This window comes from Phyllobates terribilis, unplaced genomic scaffold, assembly GCF_046119375.1.
Source record: "Phyllobates terribilis strain yellow unplaced genomic scaffold, ASM4611937v1 Scaffold_13__5_contigs__length_258822181, whole genome shotgun sequence".
Taxonomy (NCBI): Eukaryota; Metazoa; Chordata; class Amphibia; order Anura; family Dendrobatidae; genus Phyllobates; species Phyllobates terribilis.
Genome location: NW_027362773.1, coordinates 195,956,904 through 195,981,382, shown reverse-complemented (window position 1 = coordinate 195,981,382; position 24,479 = coordinate 195,956,904). Strand labels below are relative to the sequence as shown.

The 24,479-nt window shown below is 41.2% G+C and overlaps 1 protein-coding gene across 1 annotated transcript in view; it reads left to right on the top strand.

Moving 5' to 3' along the window:
• VAT1L (vesicle amine transport 1 like) overlaps positions 1-22,949 on the top strand; it is a 68,723-nt gene extending 45,774 nt beyond the window's left edge. The window contains exons 4-9 of the mRNA XM_073659147.1: positions 3,082-3,224; positions 8,966-9,069; positions 14,510-14,565; positions 15,753-15,947; positions 18,063-18,146; positions 21,899-22,949. Of these exons, the coding sequence (XP_073515248.1) occupies positions 3,082-3,224; positions 8,966-9,069; positions 14,510-14,565; positions 15,753-15,947; positions 18,063-18,146; positions 21,899-21,997 (681 nt within the window). The 3' untranslated portion in view covers positions 21,998-22,949. The remainder of the gene's footprint in view (positions 1-3,081; positions 3,225-8,965; positions 9,070-14,509; positions 14,566-15,752; positions 15,948-18,062; positions 18,147-21,898) is intronic.
• Positions 22,950-24,479: the final 1,530 nt, after the last annotated feature.

Sequence of the window (24,479 nt, the reverse complement as noted above, 5' to 3'; positions counted from 1 at the left end):
ACTTTATAGCTGCTTATTTTAATATCAGGATTATACAGCCATTCTTACATGAATTTTCAAAGTAAGTACACCAGCCTTATCAGGTCTTAAGATATCTAAATATCGATGTGTAAAGTTTGTATAGTGACATTTGGTGCCAGATGAGCTTTAAGAAAGGCATATATTACTGTAACTGTAAAATGGGCCAAAATATATGACTTTCTACATTACAAAGTGGCGTAAAACTGTTTTTAGGAAAAACAATGCATTGTTTTGTAGCATTTTTCCTGCCATTTTTTTATTTTTCTGCTAGTAGATGTTTGCTAAAAGGTGATAGTGAAATATGAAATACTCTATATGTTTTTGGTTTGGGCACTTTTTTATTACTTTTGGTACTTTTTTTTGCAGACTGTGGCATTTTTTGAAGTACCCTGCTTGCTATGGTTACTGTATTTCTTTTAATTTGTCTTTTCTATGTAAAAAAAACTGCTATGAAAAGGCATGTTAAAATTTGTCCATAACAGTCACCCCAAAAATACTTATTTAACACATAAAATTCATGGGTTTTCACAAACCGTAGTGTATTGTTGAGGGCTCACCTGGTGAGGTGGATTATCCAAGACTCAGATCAGGGCGGACAACGCAGACTAAATTCGATGGCACCGCGAGCAAGACTTGCCCGATGGCACATAGAACAGCAAGGACCTGGACAGCAGACAGATAAGGGAACACCAGAAAACACAGAGCCAGGAGTGATATATATTGGAACTGAAGATGTATAGTCAATTCAGGACTTGCAACAGTGTTAGTAGTGTGAACAGCTGTAGAGAAGAGTTTGTTATGCTTACAGCAGATGAAGGGTTGATTAACAAACAAATGTATAACCGCTGACAGCAGTGATGAACATGTAAGCTTGTGTGCAGATACGATAGTGTTATGCTTACAGCTGATGAATGGTTGATCATCAAACAAATGTATAGCCATTGACAGCAGTGATGAACAGGCAAGCTACTTTGTAGATACAATAGTGTTATGCTTACAGCAGATGAAAGGATAATCAGCGAACAAATGTATAGGCGCTGACTCAGTGATGTTTAGGCAAGCTTGTTTGTAGATATGATAGTGTAATGCAGCAGCGTTGGTAGTGTGAATACGTCCAGAGATGACTTCATTATGCTTACAGCACATGAAGAGTTGATCAGCAAACAAATGTATATGCGCAGACAGCAGTGATGAACAGGCAAGCTTGTGTGCAGGTACAATAGTGTAATGAAGCAGCGTTTGTAGTGTGAACAAGTCCAGAGATTACTTCATTATGCTTAGAGCAGATGAAGGGTTGGTTGCAGATTTGAGCCATAAAGTAGATGTAGATTGTAGAAACTAATAAAAGTTTACAGAGATGATTGCAGCTGAGAAAACTGTTGAGGCTAACTCGAAAGCAAAAGATAACTGACCACAAAGCTGCTTAATACTCAGACACACGAATGTCTGAGTCAGTCTTAAAATGTCTTGGGTGATAACGTCACTTGAGTTCTCCGGGTTACTTGTGAAACGCTATGTGGAGCACAGGATAGGGCTGCGGCCATAGGAGAAGGGAGCAGAACCCGGCACGGGAGCCAAGACAATTTCATAACATGGATGATTATGGCATGGCAAAACCACTTATAAGCTACATATATAATATATATTTTTACCATGTTTCACCTGTGAAAGTTGTGAACCCACAGCAGGTGATGGTAGAACATGCAGTTCTCTAGCCGCCTTTGTTAGATTGGAATACCCCTTTCATATCGTAAATCAAATGTCTCTAATCATGATTTCCATGCCAGTATAAAGCAGGCAATAACAAGGCAATCATCAGAAATAACTTCCATCAACTGCAGCTCAGCTCTTGTTCTATATTCGGAAGGAAACAAAAGCATTAAATATTACTGTAAAAATACAATTACCATGAGCCGAGTCTGAGAGAAATGTCTGATCTTAATATCCTCATTCTTCTCATTCCATCAAACACGTAATAAGATTTACAAGGTTATTTCTTATGGGTGATAATGTGGAGAACCGTGATTCAGCATGTCGGGGATTATTGGGCTTTTTAAACAAGTAGAATTGAAAATCATATTTCGCTGGTGGCCGAGCATCATCGTACGTTACTTTTATACATTCATTTATAATGATTTGTTCTGCAATTAACAGATTAAACAAGTGTTTGCTGTTATAAGATCATACAGTAGATCCGTCTTATACAGGGTCTGCTATTTGCTCGTTATCCGAGGAAGTCCCAGTCTTGAGACTCCCACTGAACGGTCAAAAAACCTCTTTGAAGTCCATGGCTCCTGCTTGAGAACGTTGTATGGACTCTGTAGTAAATTTATGGACCTGTGGTGACAGTGCTGTGAGTACCCATACACTCACTATTGAGCCGGTACACCGCTCTTAAGTGTGCAGCTCATGAAGATTACAGAGCTGTGTTTTGGCCTTTCGGTGGGAGTCTCAAGACCGGGACACCCACCGATCAGCAGCCTTTATAATATATGAAAATTTTTATTAAATGATTGTTACCTTTTAAGCTTATTAGCTTATTTATGAGTGTTTTTTGTGGCCAATGTGGTTGTGTTGGGTGGCACTGCTGGACGTTATATGAGCGCTAAGCGGTAGTATTTCTTCAGTGAGAGTCTCAAGAGCGGGGCAACCACCAATCAGCAGCCTCTCTAATATATGAAAATTTCTATTAAATGATAGTTATCTTTTAAGCTTATTATTTTTGTGGCCAACGTAATTGTCTTTGGGTGGACGTTACATGAGCGCTAAACAGTTATATTTCTTCGGTGGGAGTCTCAAGATCGGGACACCCACCGATCAGCAGCTTTAATAATATCTGAACATTTTTAATATATGATAGTTACATTTTAAGCATATTTATAAGTGTTTTTTGTGGCCAATGTGGTTGTGTTTGGGTGGCACTGCTGGACGTTATATGGACGCTAAACTGTAGTAATTGTTGGTGCGCCCCACAGAAAAAGCAATGGCTAATCAACACTGGTCGGTTTCTGGTGTATACAAAATATTTCCCTAATTCAATGTATTATGTGATGTTTTCAGGGACAAGCGGTGGCTCAACTCTGCTCAACTGTTCCCAACGTCACAGTATTCGGGACTGCCTCTGCCTTCAAGCACGAGGCTATTAAAAACTCTCTAAATCACCTCTTCGACAGGAATGCAGATTACGTACAAGAAGTCAAAAAGTAAGTTGTTGTTTCCATGATAATCCTAAGCCGGGCACAGTGTGTACACTCCCGTCATGATATCGCCACTACCACACTTTAAAGGATATAGTAAGGCAGTCTCGAATGGCCCCTTTATATAGGGACAGACCCTATTTTAGTATCTTTTAGGTTCCTAACTGCAAATCTTAATCACAGTCTAGCAATCCACTGTTTCTGAGTCATTCACTTTTCCCATCTTTTCAATCTGGCCCAGACCGCCATGACGACTTCTCCCAGCCAAGACTTGCAACACTGACACATTTCATTCTTCACCTGTTCCCAACCTAAACATGTTCCCCATTCTGCTGCTACCCCCAATTCTCTGCCTGTTGCTGTCCTATTTGAAATTGCTGTCTTGCGCGATAACACAGAGCAGCTCTTCTTAGTGCCCTACAAAGTAATAATGTGCCACCCTAGATGCTAAAAATTGTCCCCCAAGAAAATAATGCAGGGGACATTATTATTTTCGTCCTGTGTGCATCCTAGAATTAATCACACACCACAGGAAAACTAATAGTGCCGTCTTTTTGCCCAATAAAAAGTAATAATGCCCCCTGTGTGCCCAGGTGAATATTACAATACCTTGAGTTCCCCCTATAAAATAATAATAACCCTCAAGTACCCAGTCAACAATTAATAATGTCCCAAGTGCCTTTAAATAGTAATGACGCCTGAATGCCCCAAGTACTCGCAAGGAGTAATAATGTCCCTTCAGTACCCCACAGAAAGTAATGCCCCCTGAGCTCCCTTTTTATTCCCCCCAGTGTCACAGCAAAAGTAATAATGCCACACTGATTCCCCCACAAATAATATATATATATGTATACATATATATACAGTACAGACCAAAAGTTTGGACACACCTTCTCATTTAAAGATTTTTCTGTATTTTCATGACTATGAAAATTGTACATTCACACTGAAGGCATCAAAACTATGAATTAACACATGTGGAATTATATACTTTTGGTCTGTACTGTATATGTATACATCCAGACAAGTCCACCAGCACCGTCAACGTCCAAATGAAGGTTGAGTGAGATGTTGGCTGTGTCGGGACGCTGACGTCCTGTGTATCCCCCCTACCCGTTTTGTAGGTTGCAGGCCGAAAGCAACCTGCGTCCTACAAATCAGAGATTGGTAAGGCAGGAAAGTCATGGCACCCTTCTGATGTAGTTGAAAGTGTCCCGTGGTGACCACCTCTGCTACCTACACTACCAATTCAAATGATTACCAAAATGCTAAGCATGGAAAACATAGTAGGGCCGGTTCCATAAGAGAGAGTTAACTCTTTGTTTTCTTTTCTCCACTTTGGGTCATAGAGGGGAAAGATCCTGAGTGGGAGAACTTTCCACTATGACATCTACATTATGCCCTAGTAGGAAAGAGGTCTTCTTCAGAAGACCTAAGAAAATTTTTTTATAAATCCTTCATTGGCCATTGTTTGGTGATACACCAAAGTGAGCAAAACAATACCAGTGTATATTGTGGCGAAAAAATATTCCTCCGAGTATTCAAATTAGAAGTGGAGTGCACCTAAACCCATTGGGGATGATATATCGTACCTGTCAACTTTTTTGAATGACAGTCCAGAAGGAAAGAGGTTGGAAATGTGTTCATATCACTATGCCCCCTTTTCTTAGTCACACCCCTTCCATGCCTCTTTCCCTCCTTCTGAGTGTGCATTTGGGCACTGCTAAGGAAACCATAATCAGCTTTACCCTTTAGGAGACAAAATATCTCCCATTTTTCAAGGATAGTTGTTAAGTCTACAGTACATCCCCATTCTGGGTTGGTTGATTGATAGCATTTCCAATGTAAGGTTCTGAAGCAGAACTCGATGGCTCAGTGGTTAGCACCGGTATATTACAGCTATGGCATCCTAGTAATGGTGTTGCTTAAAGGTTGCGAGCCCCAATGCAAAATTTTCAACAGGGCCCATAACTATCAAGTCTGTAATGATATTGCTCTTGTCACCATGACTGTAGTTTGATATCCCGGAGCTAGGGACTCCCTCCCTATCCCTAAAGCTAGGGGTGCCCTAGCTTTCCCTACTCCCCGGATTACTTCTAACGGTGAAGACGCCGGGGCCACGTACCTTGCTGAGCTCCTGAATCAGCCCTTATCTGTCCCCTCCCCCACCCAGGGAAATGGGGAGTAGTTGTATATAAGAATACACAAACCAGACTAACAAGAGAAGGCGTACAGTGATAAATGAAAATACCAATCATACAAATATGCACTCACAGACAACAAAGAGGAACATCGGGGAGAAAAGGAAGGAAAACCAAATCGTAGAGAATGAGGATATGCAAACAGACAAATCACCAAGCAAAAGTCTTTAGATCAACACTCCAAACACCTCCAACTCCACACCAGGCAGTATAAAACTAACACTGGCAGAGGCGAGTATGTATAAGAGAGGGGAGTGACCAACACTGAACAGCTGAGACCATCAAAGCAGGAAAGCTTCAGGTACTCTCAACTGAACAGATTTAATCCCTGTACGGCTAGCAGAAACCTGCACTGTTTAATATGATGGAGAAGTGCTTCTTTACAGTGCAGGAGTATGTGAAATCAGACACCGCGGTCTTCTGACCCCTCTCTGTCACGGTAAACCCATGACGGGTCTTCTCATATGGACCAAATGGATTTTTTGAGAAACCCTAGGAGCCTGAGACTGGGTGCAACTGCTCCCCTGCAGTCACTATAGTTATACCCCTGGTTTTTAGATCCATCTGATCATGCATACATGAGAGAGAGATAGATAAGACTGTGCGCTCTATGGAGGACGGGAATTGATGTGATCTGCGGATCTGTTGTCAGCTCCATATAAGCAGTGGATAATTAATAATATGATAAGACGTCTCATGCGGGAGTTTGCCAAAAGATAATAAAAGATTTCACTTCTATCATTAAATTTCATGAGCAAACTCCCATGTCAGATTCCTGTTATTTACTTTTACTGAAGAAGCTGTCAATCATTCTAGAGAGTGGGATTCCGGCTTCTCAAGGCCTAGTTTCAGTACTCGGGGGGAATTTATTTTTTTTTTGCTCATGGTTTATACAAATAGGCCTTACTACTTTTCAAAGCTAAATACAGGAGCTGCATTATTGAGTTAAGGAAAGTATCTTTTCCTGCTCATGAGAAACAAAAAAAAATTAATGAATCATAGGAATCTCTATAAAAAAAAAATGGAACAGATAGATCAAAACTGTTTGAATGAAAGTGCCTAGCTCCATTCATTCTCTATGTGAGTGCCGTAGATAGCTGAGTAACGTGCTCGGCTTCTTCCAGCAGTCCAGTAGATAGTGAATATTGCCGAAGTGCTCATGCTCAACTTCCATTTTATTTAGGCAGGGCTCTGTAGAGCCCCATTCTTCAGGTCACTGGATGTCCCAGCCATCGGTAAGTTAACCCTTATCCTATGAATAGAGGGTAAGTTATTATCTTGGGAAAACTCCTATGATTGGCAGTTTGGATGGGGTCAACGAAGGATCCATATAGTAAGCTTTTATTAACAATTTACTCAAGGGTCCTAATAGCTTGTCCTAAACTCTGATCCAATAGCTGCCGACTGAGCTTTAGCTGTCAACAGTTATCAATTTGCCAGCACTATTCCTGTTTTACAAATACAATCCCAGCAAATCCATCAGGGTTCCAAGATCTGACTCTTTACACATCCATGGGGTAGAGAAATACATGATAATGCTAATTCCCCCTCCCAATTATTCAGTATTTCACTCAGCAGCTCAGTGTGGCAACTCTTTATGCTCTTCATCCATCACTTCAGATATTTATCCTGCTGCTCAGTGGTATCCTGTCTCAGTATGTTACACCTGGAGCCAAACAATCCCTATATCTTAAATACAATCCCAGCAAATCGATGGTTGTTCCAAGACCTGACTCTCTATAAACATCCATGGGGTAGAGAAATACATGATAATGCTAATTCCACTCTCCTAATGATTCAGCATTTCACTCAGCAACTCAGTGTGGCAACTCTTTATGCTCTTCATCCATCACTCAGATATTTCTCCTGCTGCTCAGTGGTATCCTGTCTCAGTATGTTACAAGTGAAGCAGAAACAAGCCCTATTTTCCAATTACAATCCCAGCAAATCCATGTCTGTTCCAAGAACTGACTCTCTATACACATCCATGGGGTAGAGAAATACATGATAATGCTAATTCCACTCTTCTAATGATTCAGCATTTCACTCAGCCGCTCAGTGTGGCAACTCTTTATGCTCTTCATCCATCACTTCAGATATTTCTCCTGCTACTCAGTGGTATCCTGTCTCAGTATGTTAAACCTGGAGCCAAGACAATCCCTATATCTTAAATACAATCCCAGCAAATCCATGTCTGTTCCAAGACCTGACTCTCTATACACATCCATGGGGTAGAGAAATACATGACAATGCTAATTCTACTCTCCTAATGATTCAGCATTTCACTCAGCAACTCAGTGTGGCAACTCTTTATGCTCTTCATCCATCACTTCAGATATTTCTCCTGCTGCTCAGTGGTATCCTGTCTCAGTATGTTACAAGTGGAGCCGAAACAAGCCCTGTTTTTCAATTACAATCCCAGCAAATCCATGGCTGTTCCAAGAACTGACTCTCTATACACTTCCATGGGGTAGAGAAATACATGATAATGCTAATTCCACTCTCCTAATGATTCAGCATTTCACTCAGCAGCTCAGTATCACAACTCTTTATGCTCTTCATCCATCACTTCAGTTATTTCTTCTGCTGCTCAGTGGTATCCTGTCTCAGTATGTTAAAAGTGGAGCCGAAACAATCCCTATTTTTCTATTGCAATCCCAGCAAATCTATTGCTTTTCCAAGAACTGACTATCCATGGGGCAGAGAAATACATGATCATTAGTGTTGAGCAAGTATGTTTCACGCTTGGATGCTCGCCGAGTATTTTGGCGTGCTCGACATTTCTTTTACTGTCGCCGCGGGTGCAACTGTCACAGCTGTTAGACAGCTGTGACACATGCAGAGATTGCCTGCCAAAATACTGGGCGAGCACCCGAGTGTGCTCACCGAAAGGGTTAATGAAACATATTCGCTCAACACTAATGATAATGATAATTGCACTCTCCGAATGAATCAGCATTTCACCTGCAGCTCAGTGTGGCAACTCTTAATGCTCTGCATCCATCACTTCAGATATTCCTCCTTCTACTCAGTGGTATCCAGTCTAAATATGTTACACCCGGAGCCTAAGTAATCACTATTTTTCAAATACAATCCCAACAAATCTCCCATGACTCAACATTTCACATAGAAGCTCATTGTGGCACCACTTTATGCGCTACATCGATCAATTCAGATATTTCAACTGCTACTCAGTGGTATCCTGTTTCGAAGCCGAAACTATCCCTATTTTTCAAATACAATGCTATCAAATCCATGGTAACGTTAATTCCACTCTTCCAATGAATCAGTGTTTCACTCAGCAGCTCATTGTGGTAACTCTTTATGCACTGCATCTATCACTTTAGATATTCCTCCTGCTACAGTAGTATCCTGTCTGAACATGTTTCACCCAGAGCATATGTCCTACAAAATGCATTGATGCACACATGCAGCACTTCACAAAATCTGTTGTCTCAGTATACAAATAATCTTGTGGCATATTATAAAACATTGCATTCCAAAAATCAACAGATATAAACATGAAGTTCTGTTTATACCATCCAGAATCTCACCAGAAGGAGTAGACATTGTACTGGATTGCTTATGCGGAGAAAACACTGGAAAAGGAATCGGCCTCTTGAAACCACTGGGAACATATATTTTATATGGTAGGTTGGATATTTCTGCTATTTAGACTAATGCACTTCTTCCTTTATATTTACGTCTTTTATTAATGGGAATGCTCTGATAGCAGCAAGGAGCCCTAGGTGAAATGTGATTTTTTTTTTAGCTCCCATCAATGCAAAATGCATTTACTTTTCTAGAAGGCATTAGGTCTGAGAAATCATTAGCATTTTTCTTTTTAGTTCCTTTTCTTGCTTTGTGGTATTTGTTGAGTTTTTTTAAAACAAAATTCTTCAAAGTAGTGCACTTGATTTGTGAATATTGCGCAAATCAAAAATACTCTTCATTTTGCTTTTAACCTCTTTTATGACTTACACTCTCATTGCAACACCAAGAAGGAAAAATTTGAGGAATTATGGATACCACAGGATGGATAGACATGGTAGTGATCTGCAAATAATGAAAAAACATCTTGATTTGAGTATGAGCGCCACATGCAGAAATCTCTGCACTTACTACAGCCTTGTCAGCCTTTATCAGTGAGGTTATTAATGGTCTGAGGGATGTTCTGCACTTGGGCAATCATCAAGATCCGCTGCTGGCAGCTTCTTTTACAATTGTCTAGTTATGATGTCCCAGATGTGCTTGATGGGAGACAAGTCTGGAGACGCTGCAGGTCATGGTCGCACGTTTAGGCCACGTAGGCTGCTCACAGTAGCATGAGAAACATGTAGCCTGGTGTTGTGGTGTTAAAATTCGGCTCCTGGGACACCTTAGAGAAATGGACGCACCACTGGTTCCACGATTGATCTATTCTTATACGGTAAGTGAAATTGGACATCACATACCAAGACTAACGTGTTACTTAGTATCTACACAAACCATCAGAAGGCATTTGCACAACTTTGAGCTACAAGCCAGATGTCAAGCTGCAGGTGTCTATTGACCTCATGCCACCGCTCTCAAAGGCTACCATGACTCAGAGCAAGATGGCAATGGAGGCTGGAATGGAAGTCTACTTTAATAAGTCTTGCTTTTGTCTTGGATGCAGTGACAACCAGATATTAGTTTGGAGACCACCTGGGCAACACCATGAAGAGTCCTTCATAAGGCAACATCACACCAGGATTATGGTGTGTGGTGGCATGATGTTCGGTAGCCGGTCCCCTCTAGTCAAGGTTTCCGTAGGTGTTCCTGCGGAAGGATCATTTTTCTGTCTACAAATATCTCAAGGGCTGTCACATTGTAGAAGGATCATCTTTATTCTCATTTGCACAAGGAAAGACTAGAAGCAATGGGATGAAACTAAATGGGAGGAGACACAGATTAGATATTATAAAAAACTTTTTGACAGTTAGGGTGATCAATGAGTGGAACAGGCGGCCACGAGAGGTGGTGAGTTCCCCGTCAAACAGAGGCTGGACAGACATCTGTCTGAGATGATTTAGTGAATCCTGCTTTGAGCAGGGGGTTGGACCAGATGACCCAGGAGGTCCCCTCCAACTCTGCCATTCTATGATTCTAGTCTTTATACCAGGCACACTAACATCTCGCTGTTAGACGGATTTGGTCCAAAATGTCTCTGGAGCCATTTTTCTACATAACACCGGCCACATGTTGCTTGTTCCACTGTGAGAATACTGCATGGCCTAAACGTTCTACCATGGGCTGCAGTGTCTCCAGACTTGTCTCCCATGGAGCACATCTGGGACGTCATTTGTCGGCAATTGCATAGGAAGCTGCCAGCAGCGGATCTTGATGATTTCAATGCCCAAGTGCATTTAGCATGGCAGAACATTCCTCAGACGTTCATTATTAACCTTATTAGTAGCAGCCAAGGCTGTAAGAGGGGGCTGTAAGTGCAGGGATTTCTGCATGTGGCGCCCATACTCCATACTGAATAAATTGACATGTTTTGAAAATTTTGTCTCCATTTTTTTTCATCATTTACAGATTACCATGTTTATCCATCCTGTGATTTCCGTAATTCCACAGCCTTACCTATTTGGTGTTACAATTTCGACAAATAATTTTTATTGAGATTTTACAACATTTTTAATGTTGGGAGGGATACAAGGGAAGAGGGGAGTATTGGTGTTACAATTTCAATGTTGAGGAAACTATTAGCACCCAAAAGTCGTATCTTCCTCTAAAATGTTGCAAAAGTGGCACAAAATTTCAGTCGTACAAAAAATCATTTGGGGATGTGGGATAGGGACTGGAGTACATTTGCGCCAATATTTTGTAACTTTTTAAAAAGTCGCGATTGATGAATCAGCCGAAAACTACCTTTTCCAAAATGAAGACCATAAAAAATTGGCAAACACATATGAAATTGAGTTTAGGTGAAAATTAAATGAAGAATAAGGCGCCAATGAAAACCAGGCAAAAAGCACCAAAAACGAAACACAAAAATGTGCAAATGCAATAATAAATTGTTCCTGGCGGTTTAGCGTTAATGGTGAAACTGCCTGTCTCGGTGTTGTTCCCTTTAAATCATTTTACTACGTCAAATTCCATTCTTTCCATATTCCGCTAAATGCAATCTGTGTTAATATTTGTTAGAACCCTCCTGTTTGTTCTTTCCATCTTGTGTTTTGCGATCATGTGACCATCTGCCTTTATATTCCTGCTCCGCCCTTTTGGCTGTGCTGGACTTCAGTGTTTCTTGACTGTTTCTCTAGCCTGGTGCTTCGGTGCCTATTTCTGTCCGTTCGCTTGATCCTTCTGGAACCTCTAGTACCTTTTTGTCAGTTTGTCTTGTTGTGTTCTGCAACAACTTCTCTGTTTAGGAGGTGTCCCATTTTTGTTCCAGTCCTTAGTTCTTTTAGGGACCCCTCCCCTTATGCTATAGGTCTTCGTTCAGACTAGCCAAGGACTAAGGCAGGTCTGTTCGCTAGGAACAGGCAGCCTGCTACATCGTAGGGATTCAGCTTAGTCTTACTGTAGGGACAGCCTTCCCCTTTCTTTCCTTAGTACATGTTGCAGAACATAACAATATTCACATTCAAAAATACAGACACCGCCCACTACGTGATATAATTGCCAAAGAATTGTTTTCTAATTAGCGGTGCATTAATTTCGAAGTTATCACTGTATATTTGGCACTTACGTAGTGGTCCTTTTATTAACTACTTCATTGTCAGGAGCTTGGAGTTCTAATTTCCACAATCTAGCAAGTAAGACGGCAGCTGAGGGACGTGGTTAGGCCTCTAAACATGAACCTGGACCCACTTGGTCACTATTAAACTTGACTTGTGCTAGGACTACACCTGGACTTTGCAGGAATGATGACTTTGCATTCATCTACATGGCATTCTACGTATACACATCACAAGTCATAGCAGATAAAGGAATCGTTGTCAAAATCGCCCTACAAAATTGTGGCCGGATACCAGCATGAGGAGATTGAAAAAAAAAAGTTTGCAGACTGCGATTTGCATGCTAGTTCATCTCTTTATATACCAATCATTGTGCGATTTCACAGTCATACACAGTTCCACTCTCCCAAATGATTTAGATATTACACATCCGCTCAGTGTGGTAACTCTTTATGCTCTGTATTCATCACTTCAGATATTAAAGAGCCTAGATTAGTCTACATTAATGTCTTTGCAGTGTTGTACCATGTGAAGGGTAACTCTCTAATTTTACTGTTTTTAGGGATATATACAGTACAGACCAAAAGTTTGGACACACCTTCTCATTTAAAGATTTTTCTGTATTTTCATGACTTTGAAAATTGTACATTCACACTGAAGGCATCAAAACTATGACTTAACACATGTGAAATTATATACTTAACAAAAAAGTGTGAAACAACTGAAAATATGTCTTATATTATAGGTTCTTCAAAGTAGCCACCTTTTGCTTTGATGACTGCTTTGCACACTCTTGGCATTCTCTTGATGAACTTCAAGAGGTAGTCACCGGAAATGGTCTTCCAACAATCTTGAAGGAGTTCCCAGAGATGCTTAGCACTTGTTGGCCCTTTTGCCTTCACTCTGCGGTCCAGCTCACCCCAAACCATCTCGATTGGGTTCAGGTCTGGTGACTGTGGAGGCCAGGTCATCTGGCGTAGCACCCCATCACTCTCCTTCTTGGTCAAATAGCCCTTACACAGCCTGGAGGTGTGTTTGGGGTCATTGTCCTGTTGAAAAATAAATGATGGTTCAACTAAACGCAAACCGGATGGAATAGCATGCCGCTGCAAGATGCTGTGGTAGCCATGCTGGTTCAGTATGCCTTCAATTTTGAATAAATCCCCAACAGTGTCACCAGCAAAGCACCCCCACACCATCACACCTCCTCCTCTATGCTTCACGGTGGGAACCAGGCATGTAGAGTCCATCCGGTCACCTTTTCTGCGTCGCACAAAGACACGGTGGTTGGAACCAAAGATCTCAAATTTGGACTCATCAGACCAAAGCACAGATTTCCACTGGTCTAATGTCCATTCCTTGTGTTCTTTAGCCCAAACAAGTCTCTTCTGCTTGTTGCCTGTCCTTAGCAGTGGTTTCCTAGCAGCTATTTATCCATGAAGGCCTGCTGCACAAAGTCTCCTCTTAACAGTTGTTGCAGAGATGTGTCTGCTGCTAGAACTCTGTGTGGCATTGACCTGGTCTCTAATCTGAGCTGCTGTTAACCTGCGATTTCTGAGGCTGGTGACTCGGATAAACTTATCCTCAGAAGCAGAGGTGACTCTTGGTCTTCCTTTCCTGGGGCGGTCCTCATGTGAGCCAGTTTCTTTGTAGCGCTTGATGGTTTTTGCAACTGCACTTGGGGACACATTCAAAGTTTGCCCAATTTTTCGGACTGACTGACCTTCATTTCTTAAAGTAATGATGGCCCCTCGTTTTTCTTTACTTAGCTGCTTTTTTCTTGCCATAATACAAATTCTAACAGTCTATTCAGTAGGACTATCAGCTGTGTATCCACCTGACTTCTGTACAACACAACTGATGGTCCCAACCCCATTTATAAGGCAAGAAATCCCACTTATTAAGCCTGACAGGGCACACCTGTGAAGTGAAAACCATTTCTGGTGACTACCTCTTGAAGCTCATCAAGAGAATGCCAAGAGTGTGCAAAGCAGTCATCAAAGCAAAAGGTGGCTACTTTGAAGAACCTAGAATATAAGACATATTTTCAGTTGTTTCACACTTTTTTGTTAAGTATATAATTCCACATGTGTTAATTCATAGTTTTGATGCCTTCAGTGTGAATGTACAATTTTCAAAGTCATGAAAATACAGAAAAATCTTTAAATGAGAAGGTGTGTCCAAACTTTTGGTCTGTACTGTATGTCTACATGTTTCTGAGCCTCAAGACCAGTCACAGACTGTAGACAAGAGTGGCGCTGTTTTCTTAGACTGAATGATGTTTATGACTAGATAAGGTTCTGCACTAGGGACTCTGTGATATACAGCTTTTTTTTCTGTTGATTCGTATATATGATCTTATATTTGAAGTGTTTCGTTGCAGGTTCATCCAATATGGTCACCGGCGAAACCAAAAGCTTCTTCAGTTTTGCCAAATCAGTGAGTGTCAACGGTTACTCAATACTGGTATCTAAGCTATTTCATGTTGGATATTAAGATTCTATAGAATGAATATAGCATGCAGAATTCACACATACAATAGGATGACGAAGGGAACCACCTTCCCTTCTACGTCTAGACACCTGGAAGCCACAATCTCTTCACCCGGGCATCAAAAAGTTTAAATGGCCACCGGGATCGGAGATAATTCCGATTCAGGCCGTTACAGTGGAATGTCTGCTATACATACTACCATATATATATACCACCCACTGGAAGTACCATCTGTACAATTCTTTCCATATCTGGAAAGGTTTTAATTGACCTTCAAAAGGTTCTCTAAAAGGAACCACCACAAATGATGATAGATGTCCACTTGACCAGTTGGTTACGGTTTGATTTCGGAGCGCCCCAATAAAATCTAGAACAAAGGAGCAATGAAATTCTTAAAACGTGGTAGAAGAAGCACTGTTATAGAGAAAATATAAAGTGGCCTTCATCCTAGGGATCAGTCCCAATAGTTGGGAGTTCCACTAAGTAGACAATGATGGAATATATCTATAACCCACATGTAAGGCCACATCTTCAATGTGGTATATAGTTTTGGGCTCCATATCCTAAAAAAGATATTCAAAAGAGTCGGTTGAACTAGATTATTACACGGCATGGAAGGTCTCTCCTAATTATGAGAGGTTGGAAAAGTTGGACTTGTTCAGCCTAGAAAAAAGAGGCCTCAGAGGAGATCTCATTTATACTGTATGTTTAAATACATGCATGGTCAATACAAAGGAGTGGCACATGACTTATTCATTCCTAAGACCAGGAGACGTTCATTACATGTGGAGAAAGGCCATTCTGGCATCTCGAGAATATGGTTTTGTTTCAGTCTGTCATGAATAAAGAGATGACTGTACATGCACATCTTTCTCCATTTACTTCTGCGGAAGTTCAGAAAATCACAAAATATGCTTGCCTGTCTAGTTTCATTCACACTGGTGGAAGACGGGAGTCCATTGGTGACACCGTTGCTCTCAGATGTTAGGTTGGGGAATACTTCTTTAATGAGGCACGAAAATGGGGCACCGTTATTATCTTACAATGATACCTGGCACGTCACATCAAATGTCGTTGTCATATGCTTCAGGTGAAATTTCCAGGGCTGACACCTAATATTTTTATGTTTGCAGTGGTGGCAAGTGGAAAAAGTCAATCCCATCAAATTATACGAAGAGAACAAAGTTATGTCCGGGTTCTCGCTGCTCAACCTTCTGTTCAAGCAAGGACGAGCCAGTGTGATAAGAGGCGTCGTAGACAAGCTTCTAGATTTGTACAATCAGAAGAAGATCAAACCATTGGTGGATTCATTGTGGGCACTGGAAGAGGTATCCTTGTCATGTCATTGACATTATTGCCATTCGTAGAGGTGTCCACCATCCCCAGATCTTGCCTATGTCAAAGGGATTGTTGTTTCTCAGTAGAACATTGCAATGATTGTCTAGGATGAGGCTTGACATTTTCATCTTCATTCTTCAACCCATCGCCTGTATTTGACATTTGTAAAGCATACTTCACATCTAGGGATGCAGTTTCTTTGAATTAACAGATCTTCCCGGTGGATTTAGGCAAGTTATTACCGAGTGGTTTTATCATCAACTCTATGGTTCTTTTCACAGTTGGTGTCTGCTTGTCTTATTCATCAGGAAAGCTTCCTGCTCAAACTTCAGACAAGCAGATATTCTCCCAATCACTCAATGGAGGCCAAGGCAGTGTCGTTATGTCCACTTTGGGCCGATAGACCTTGGGTATTCCATTTTATATTGGGGTGTTCGGTACAGAGGAATCTGTTCAAGAATAACCAAACTTTAATTTTTTTATATAAATTTTCTCCAGTATGGAAAGTTATGAAACTGTGCAAGTCACTTTATTAGGGAATTTGTCATTTAATCCTGTAAAAAAAATTATATCTAAGTGACTTCCAAACCGCGGTTTTTCCCCAGTCTATTTGCTACCTTCAGCTGCATTGATATCAGAATGTCCTCATTTGGAGTACAGATGATGGCAGTGATGAGTCAGCATTTGTCTCCTCCTCTGAGTGTTCTTCTTATCAGCTTATCCCCAGAGTTCATGACACACCCATCACTGCCATCATCTGTACTCCCAATGAGTACATTCTGTTCTGATATCAACGCAGCTAAAGGCAGTAAATAGACTGGGGAAAAGCCGTGGTTTGGAAACTGTTTATATGCATTTTTTTTTTTTACAGGAATGAAGACAAGACACCTAATAAAGTAATTTACAAAGTTTCCTAACTTTCCATGCTGGACAAAATAATTAAATAAAAATATGAAAGTTTAGTTACTCTTTAAAAATTAAATTGTGTGGCATACAAATGGCATACCACTCTGAGAATTGCGCCACGGGCTTTACACAATAGCATGGCCGCTCACATACATCTAGGCACACAGTGCTAATGGTGTAGCGCATCTCGCTGGTCCTCCTAAAGTATTTTACATTTGTAGGGTTTTTTTTCAGTCTGAGTCTTTCGGTGATACCTATAGTGTCGCATTCATTGGATGTGTAGATAAGGAAATCACCCTATATAGCCTGATTTATACCACTATATACACCCCAAGTTTGAAACTCTCTTATCTGTCCTTTTCTGTGCTCTTCTCTGCAGATTTATGTCCACAGACCACATCAATGTTAAATGTGCAAGGAAACAAAGAGCCTGTAAAAGCCAAAACGTGTAAAAATTTTAATGTAACCCAATTGCAGAAATTATTTTTTTCAGCCCCCAATAAGTGCATAAATGCATTTAAGTAAAAAAAAGTCCCCAAAGGGGACCTCCTTACATCGATGGAGTGTATGTAGTGGTAAAAGCCAGGCCATATAAGGAGCCTTATGAACATTCTATTCCTATGTACACCCCATTAATCCATAGTCACCTTCTCAATAACTCATCTTGTGAAGGATAAAGAATTGGTAGAAGTTCCTATCTTCTGATTTACCCCTCGCATGCTTGGTGATTGTGAAAAACCTACCAAAAAGGAAGAATCCTGGGCTGGGTCTCCCTCTCTTTTCACTCCATAGAATGTTCGAATGGAAAAACTAGCTTTCCCAAAAGGAGAAGAAAGCTTGATATCCTCCAAGAACCAGCTTTCTTCTTCTTAGAGGAGAGCTATTTCTGCATAACTTTTAGAGAACATTGCTTTGCCTATAAGTCTCAGCTTTCTGCAAGAAGAATCAAATTACTCTAGATCACAATGTAATGGTAAAGGAGGCAAAACCAGACAGTTATGACCTTGTAAAACCCTTGCAGAAGAAATTCACCTATGATCACGGAGTTCTGCTTTGCTTAGCTCATTAGTTGCAAAATCAGGATCAATAATCTGAGCTTCCTGGGTTCCTATGAGATTTCCTTTTGAAATTAGACTTTATAATGTCATTAACATTAGATTTTTTGTTTTGAGCAATTATTTCTGTTTTTGGGGTTCCAGGTGAAAGAGGCAATGCAGAGAATCCATGACAGAGGTAACATTGGAAAGCTGATATTAGATGTGGAAAAGGCTCCAACTCCGTTGGTAAGCACTAATTACGCATAGGGATTTCTTGTGGCCCATTTAGAAGCAGACAGATTTTGGGTGGGCTTGTGGTTATTCACAAGAGCCATCCTGAAAAAGCAGAGCTGCAGAGCAGATCACGAGGGAGGAAATAAAATCCTGACGATGGATCCCACATTAAGCAGGATCTTTAGAACAAGCCTTGGGATGTCCTAATTTTTGTTACCAATCCAGCGAAATTTGGCACTTTTGAAGGATCATTTGGCGGCATTGATCTCACAGTTGTTGGCCACTTTACAGAAAAATTTACTAACATGTCAAAATGTCTCATAGTGTCTCAGTTAGTGTTATCGTGCCCACTCCATACTTCAGCTCTAAACTTGGAGGTTCTCTGCTACCCATGGACATGACATAGAAACAATGGAGACATTCTTCTGTAGGAAGAAAAAATAGTGACTGTCAAGTGATTAATCCATAGCTGTCCCATCCATAAGCGCTGATGAGTGGACTGACTTGTCCAGCACATGCACAAATACTAGGGGTTCTGCAGCCTTTATGTCCACATTCGTTGGGAACAGTTCAACGATTGTGCAGAATAGGACACAGAAAAGCCAAGAAGTGATCATAGGGTAAATCATGTGATTGCCTCCGTATTACTTCTTTTGGATTTGGACCAATAATGATGTACCTCGGTCCCACAAGAGGACATCATTATTGGGGTTTCTGGTGGGCCAGTCTGATGCTGATTCTAAGTCTATAGCTGGTCCTCCACACAAGATTACGATCTCCTAACGTTCATCTCTGTTGATCATCCATGTGTTTTGAAAGGAGAGAGTGAAGAAGGCCACTGCCAAAAGGCTTTGTCAGCAGCTTTGTCTCCTGAAAAAAAAGGGGAGTTGGACATTAAAATTCCAACTGCCTGACACTTATCTTTCTCGAAATCATTTGTCAAAAAGTCGGGAGGCCTCCATACGCATGAAGCTTTCGGCCTTTCCCACCGATATTGATTCAGTGTAGTCTACTGCGTATGGGGTCCTTTGGCACTGATGAAAACGGCCAAATAAAATATTCAGAGTCCTACTTGCCGAGGTTGAGCAACTTGGGTGGGTGGAGGTTCAGGGTTCTCAGTTGTAGTGACCGGTGGTGGGAACAACCATTTTTATCTCAATGCTAAAAGTTTTAGGCTATATCTTTTTTGTCTGCATATGCTGTGCTGTAATAACCACTAAAACAGAAACTCAAGTGCCCATTGGAGCTGTCACCCCCATAACAAGACCTTCTAAATTTGCATTATTACCGATTTACTGTCCAATTGTCTGGTTGACAAGTCCTACGTGCAGGCCTTTAGTTTTCACCCAATATCTTGTTTTTTCCCGGATCAAAACTTCACACAACAAGATGACGAGGATATATTTTCATCCCTATCTCTCTTGTGCTCCACCATGAAAATCCTGCAGCGTGCGGTGCTAGCCTGTGGCTGATAATACGTCTGATGTGAATGTAATATTTCCTTCCGCCTCCTTCCAAAAACCAAGAGTCCAGTATTACCGACCTCAGGCGGCTCATGTTAACAGAATGAATCTTCTTCTGGATCCGTTGAGTTAATTTGGGCTGACACTGTTGATGCGGAGTGTGATATTACCACATACTGCGACAGTATGCAAACAAAAGAAGATTTTACCAATTATCCTCCGGGCGTCTGTTCCTTAAAAAGAAAAAAAATGAAATAGTTGATGTACTGTCGCTGCACTGTGCCCACCATCTGGCACCACAGAAAATTAAATTACTCAATATGCTTGCTGTTACTCGTCTCCAACCAACTGTGAAGCCCAAATGACTGGGGGGTCCTCAAGGTTCTCCTGGCCTGCGTCCTACATAGCATATGGTATCTGCATCCTCTTAAACTCTCCGCCGTGGATGATCCCTGGCAATAAGTTGTTCACAACTGCTGGGATCCCCAGTTTTTTCTGCAGTGCCTCCATAGGAGACATTTAGCATTACACACAGCCCAGTCAAATCAATGGGTTTTCTACTTTATTAAGGACAGGAGAGGTCCTCCAAAGTGAGAGGCGCTCTTTGTAACAGCTCTTCACAATGACCAAGAGGAGGATCCTGAAACAGAGGACCACCTTCTATTAACTCACAAGGACCATGGCAGCGAGGACTTTCAGTAGAGCGACAGTCAAGCATGCGTGCACGGTCTTTTTTTCTAGTTATCGGTACAGATCTTAATAGTCCTCCTGATGATGGTTTTTATAGCCCAGTTGAGTTTCCCAAGTTCCTCACGTCTTTGTTTCCCTTGGGGAAGACTTATCAGTTGGCAAATGTTCTGTACTTAAAGGGGTTATTCCCTTCTTCATAAATGAATATTGTCGGATAGGGCTTGTAAATACAAGCAATTTTGCAATTTGCTGCTTGTTAAAATTTTCATCCGTTCTTGAGATATTAACACTTTTCCTTTGTTTACAGCTCATTGCCTTGGAGACCGACCACCGCTGCTAGACAGCAGAACATGCACAGAGCTTACAAGCAGCTCCGTTTTCTATTGAGCTTGTAAGCAATATTTTGAAACCGGCCAAGATTCCTGAAGCAGTCTGTTCACTCCTAATCCCGGACAGCTTCATCGCAGTGCTTACAAATTAGGCAGCAGCGGTGGTCGGTTTCCTAGTCAACAAGCTGTAAACAAAAGAAAAGTGTTAATATCTCAAGAACGGCTGCAAATTTTAATAAGCAGAAGTGCTGTCACGCAAGGTGTGGGAAAGACTTAAGTGAGACACGAAGGGAAGAGGGGAAGGAAGCCCAAACACTAGGGAAAGAGAGAGTGGAGACTGCTAGGCAGATCTAATATCACCCTGCCTACTCTACCATCCCTATATAGGTTCCACACCTATCGCCGAGCAGGACCCTAAACCCTGGATGACCCTAGAGCTTGGCCCTAGATAGGGAGGGGGAGGGGTGAGCACTGGTCAGTCCCCGCTACAAACTAAAGACAACAAGGTAGACAAAGGGGATAAACTTAGCTTGAGCAGACACCAGATGAGTAACGCCAACTGTCCTCCAAGGGCACCAGAGAAGACACTAGCCAACTGCTAGTGCTCCAAGCCTGTACATAGGAAGTATCACTGGTGATTCCATGAAGCAAACTGAGTGTTTTTAACTTCCAGGCAAGGGTGTGTCAATCAGTAGCAGGAGGGAGGTCGCTGCTGGGTCCTAAAGGCAGAAGAATTAAGAAGACATCTGTAATGCCAAGCGCAGTGACGTTCTACAGCCAGATCCAGAGCGACTGTCTATTACACCTGACACACCCGTGACAAGTGCTTGTTTTTACGAGCCCTATCCAAAAAATATCCATCTATGATGATGGGAATAACCCTTGAAAGAAGTTACACAAACGCAGGAGGGTCACACTGACTTCATAATTATATTAACGATTAAAATTTTGCTCATTTCACTAGTGTTACATGGTAGTCACTAAGGCTTTAGGTTGTCAGGGTAAATCCTCCCACAGGAGAGTGAGCAACCATCTGGCCTGTCCTCACACAATCCCACTGGACAAGATACAGTTATTCTGCTTTTTTATTATTGTTTTGAGAGTCCAGAAGGAGAAAGAAGCAGATTTCTCTGGTAAGATATGTTACAAAGGTGCTTATTTTCATGAGTACTATTGATTTATGAAATAAAAATTTAAATTTAAGTCTTAAATATTTTTAGATATGTGTATGGACCGGTGGTTTCTGCAAGCTCTGCTCACGAAACTTTCTGCTTTCATGTAGATGGCCAACGACAGTACAGAAACCAGTGAGGCCGGAGAGGAAGAAGAAGACCACGAGGGCGACACTGAAAATAAGGAAAGGATGCCCTTTATCCAGTGATAGAGGTTGTAAGAGGCTGAAAAGATGTGAAGATGGCAAAAAACTCTCTTCTGTGCATCAGTGAACAAATTTGCTGTAGTACACTGTGTGTTGTATTTGTCTGCAGTGAGCTGAGCTACTGTATAAACCGTTGTGTATATTGTGGCAGTAAGTGCCTACTTGGCAGCCTTTAGTAAGTGTAGCGATGTGTGAGAAACTTTAAGATGCAGGAAAAAATTACATTACAACTTATATATGGACCTTTCACCTCCTGGCTACTAGGGAGCTTAGTACAGTTATTGAATGAGAACCACCCAGACATATGTAGTGCTGATTTTTTTTAAAGCTCCTGTTAAATTAAAGCCTGCCTCAGATTTCCAAGCCAGGCTCAATGACTAAACGCTGCCAGTGAGCCCCACTGCCACCTCAACTCAAGTGCCAACCCTTTATCAGTATTACTATGTTCTATTGTTGTGCCATATAGTCACCCGCGTCATCTTTATACCACAGCATATAGACCCTAGGAAGCCCCAAGAGTCAGGAAAGTACCAAGAGCCTTATCTCATTTTTTCACATCTTCATAGCAACAAGGCCTAAAGTACAAGCATTTTTGGACCTTCTACATAAAGTAGTCTATGAGACACCTGAGGTCACTTTTATAGCGATGTCTAATTTTTTCCTTCTGCAAAAATACCTCAACCTTGTTTGCCACAAGTAACCTAAAGCTTTAGTACAATTATCAAAAATTTTCCACCTAAAGTCACCAGTCAAAAAATGTCTGTAGCTGCCATTTTATCTTCTATGGGCTAGTCCTGGTTGACAACCAATTTAGGACTCCTCTCACTATTGGTACCAAACACAGGGGTGGGGAATTGGCTCAAGGGTCATTGAATTAAGTTGGAGGGGAAAACAAATTTAATACCTTTATGCCCTAAATCCTCCATCAAAATAAATGTCCCAGCTTGTTATGAGCCCCTCATTTTCCATGTATTGGCCCTAGATAAATTTGTCATTAAGAAATCTGGGTCCTGCCATTTTTTGAAAATGGTCAAGAAATAAAATTTTTAACAACTTGATACAAGAAGGCGACTTGCGGACATATATATACTGATGATTTTACAATCTTTAATTGTTTTGTCACACTTGTCTTTTATACTCTTGTGGCGTAAAACCGTAAAATCCTGTGAGTCCTTGTTGTTTGTATAACAACAGACACCTGTATATTATATATGTATGTCGATTTTAATGGAACAGTCTAGGAAAAACTGATTAATATTAGGTTTTATGTAGTGCAGAGCTCTTAGAGGGCGGGGCATAATTTTTCTTAATTTTCTCTCTTAGGCTCCACCCCGCAGAGCCATAACACAGTGTTTTCCCTATTGTGCTCCTTTAGGTGACTCTAAAAGTGTCTGTAAGGCAACCAATGAAAATCCATTGAAAGAAATTCAGTATTTTAGTAGTGTTACGTGTTACTGTATGTCAGTATTTGCTATTGTTTAGGAAAATCTGGGAAAAAAAAGTTAACATTCAAAGAAAATGTCAGGATTCAACAATTGTTGACAACACATTCTTAAAGGACAGTTCCCTCAGAACCAGAAAGTGCAAGAAGCTATGATCTTAGGTGGAGTTTGCTGTGGTCCTCACACTATAGAGCTTTTCTTGTGCTTCTATTATGATCACCTTGACTCCCCCATTTCACAGGAACATCTAAAATAGCTTTTCGGTGTGAGAACTTCCACTTTTAATCCCACATCTTCTACAGAGTTGAGCATAAAGATTTGCCCTGATTTGGTCCAGAGTTTGGTCTTCACTTCTGGAGCCACCATCCTCTGCCAAGCATCTATGGCGCCTAAGGCATTTATTATGTCCCTCGGGGTCATGACGAGTCACGAGGCCTCAAGCAAACTCCATAATGTACTTCTTGCCATAACACCATGACATTGCCGGTCCTAGTAAATGTCAGGGGCTCCAAGGATGCCAGCAGCAGAAGTAAAAACTGCCGCTACCACTGAGGACTAGACTAGATGTTAGACTCGAACAGCGTGAAACTTTTTGCTCAGCTCTACGTCTTGACATACTATGAGGTTGGGATATCTATTTTTCCGAAAACAGTAATGTCAAGAGGATCCTTGGAACTTCTCAGTCCCAACTCCGTCCTAAGCTGTATGCTTGGTGTATATGCACATGACATCTTTTAGACGCCAGTTCCTCCTGAAGTGTCTTCTTTGGCTTCCTTTTGAACGTTTTTTGCCACCTTCACCTTTTTTTTTTTTCAAATGTATATATATAAACTAGTGAGTGGCTTCAGACTGGAGGAATGGTCAGGCCACTTTTGGGCTTTCAAAGCCTGATGCGGTTAAAAGAAGCTAATAAAGACTGAGCATGTGCACACCAAGTCATTTTGACATTGCTTTATATATGTTTAGCCTTTTTCAAGCGCTTCTTCAGGCGTGCTCCAGGCACAATCCTCCTGAAAAATACATTGTGTGCACATAACCATTGA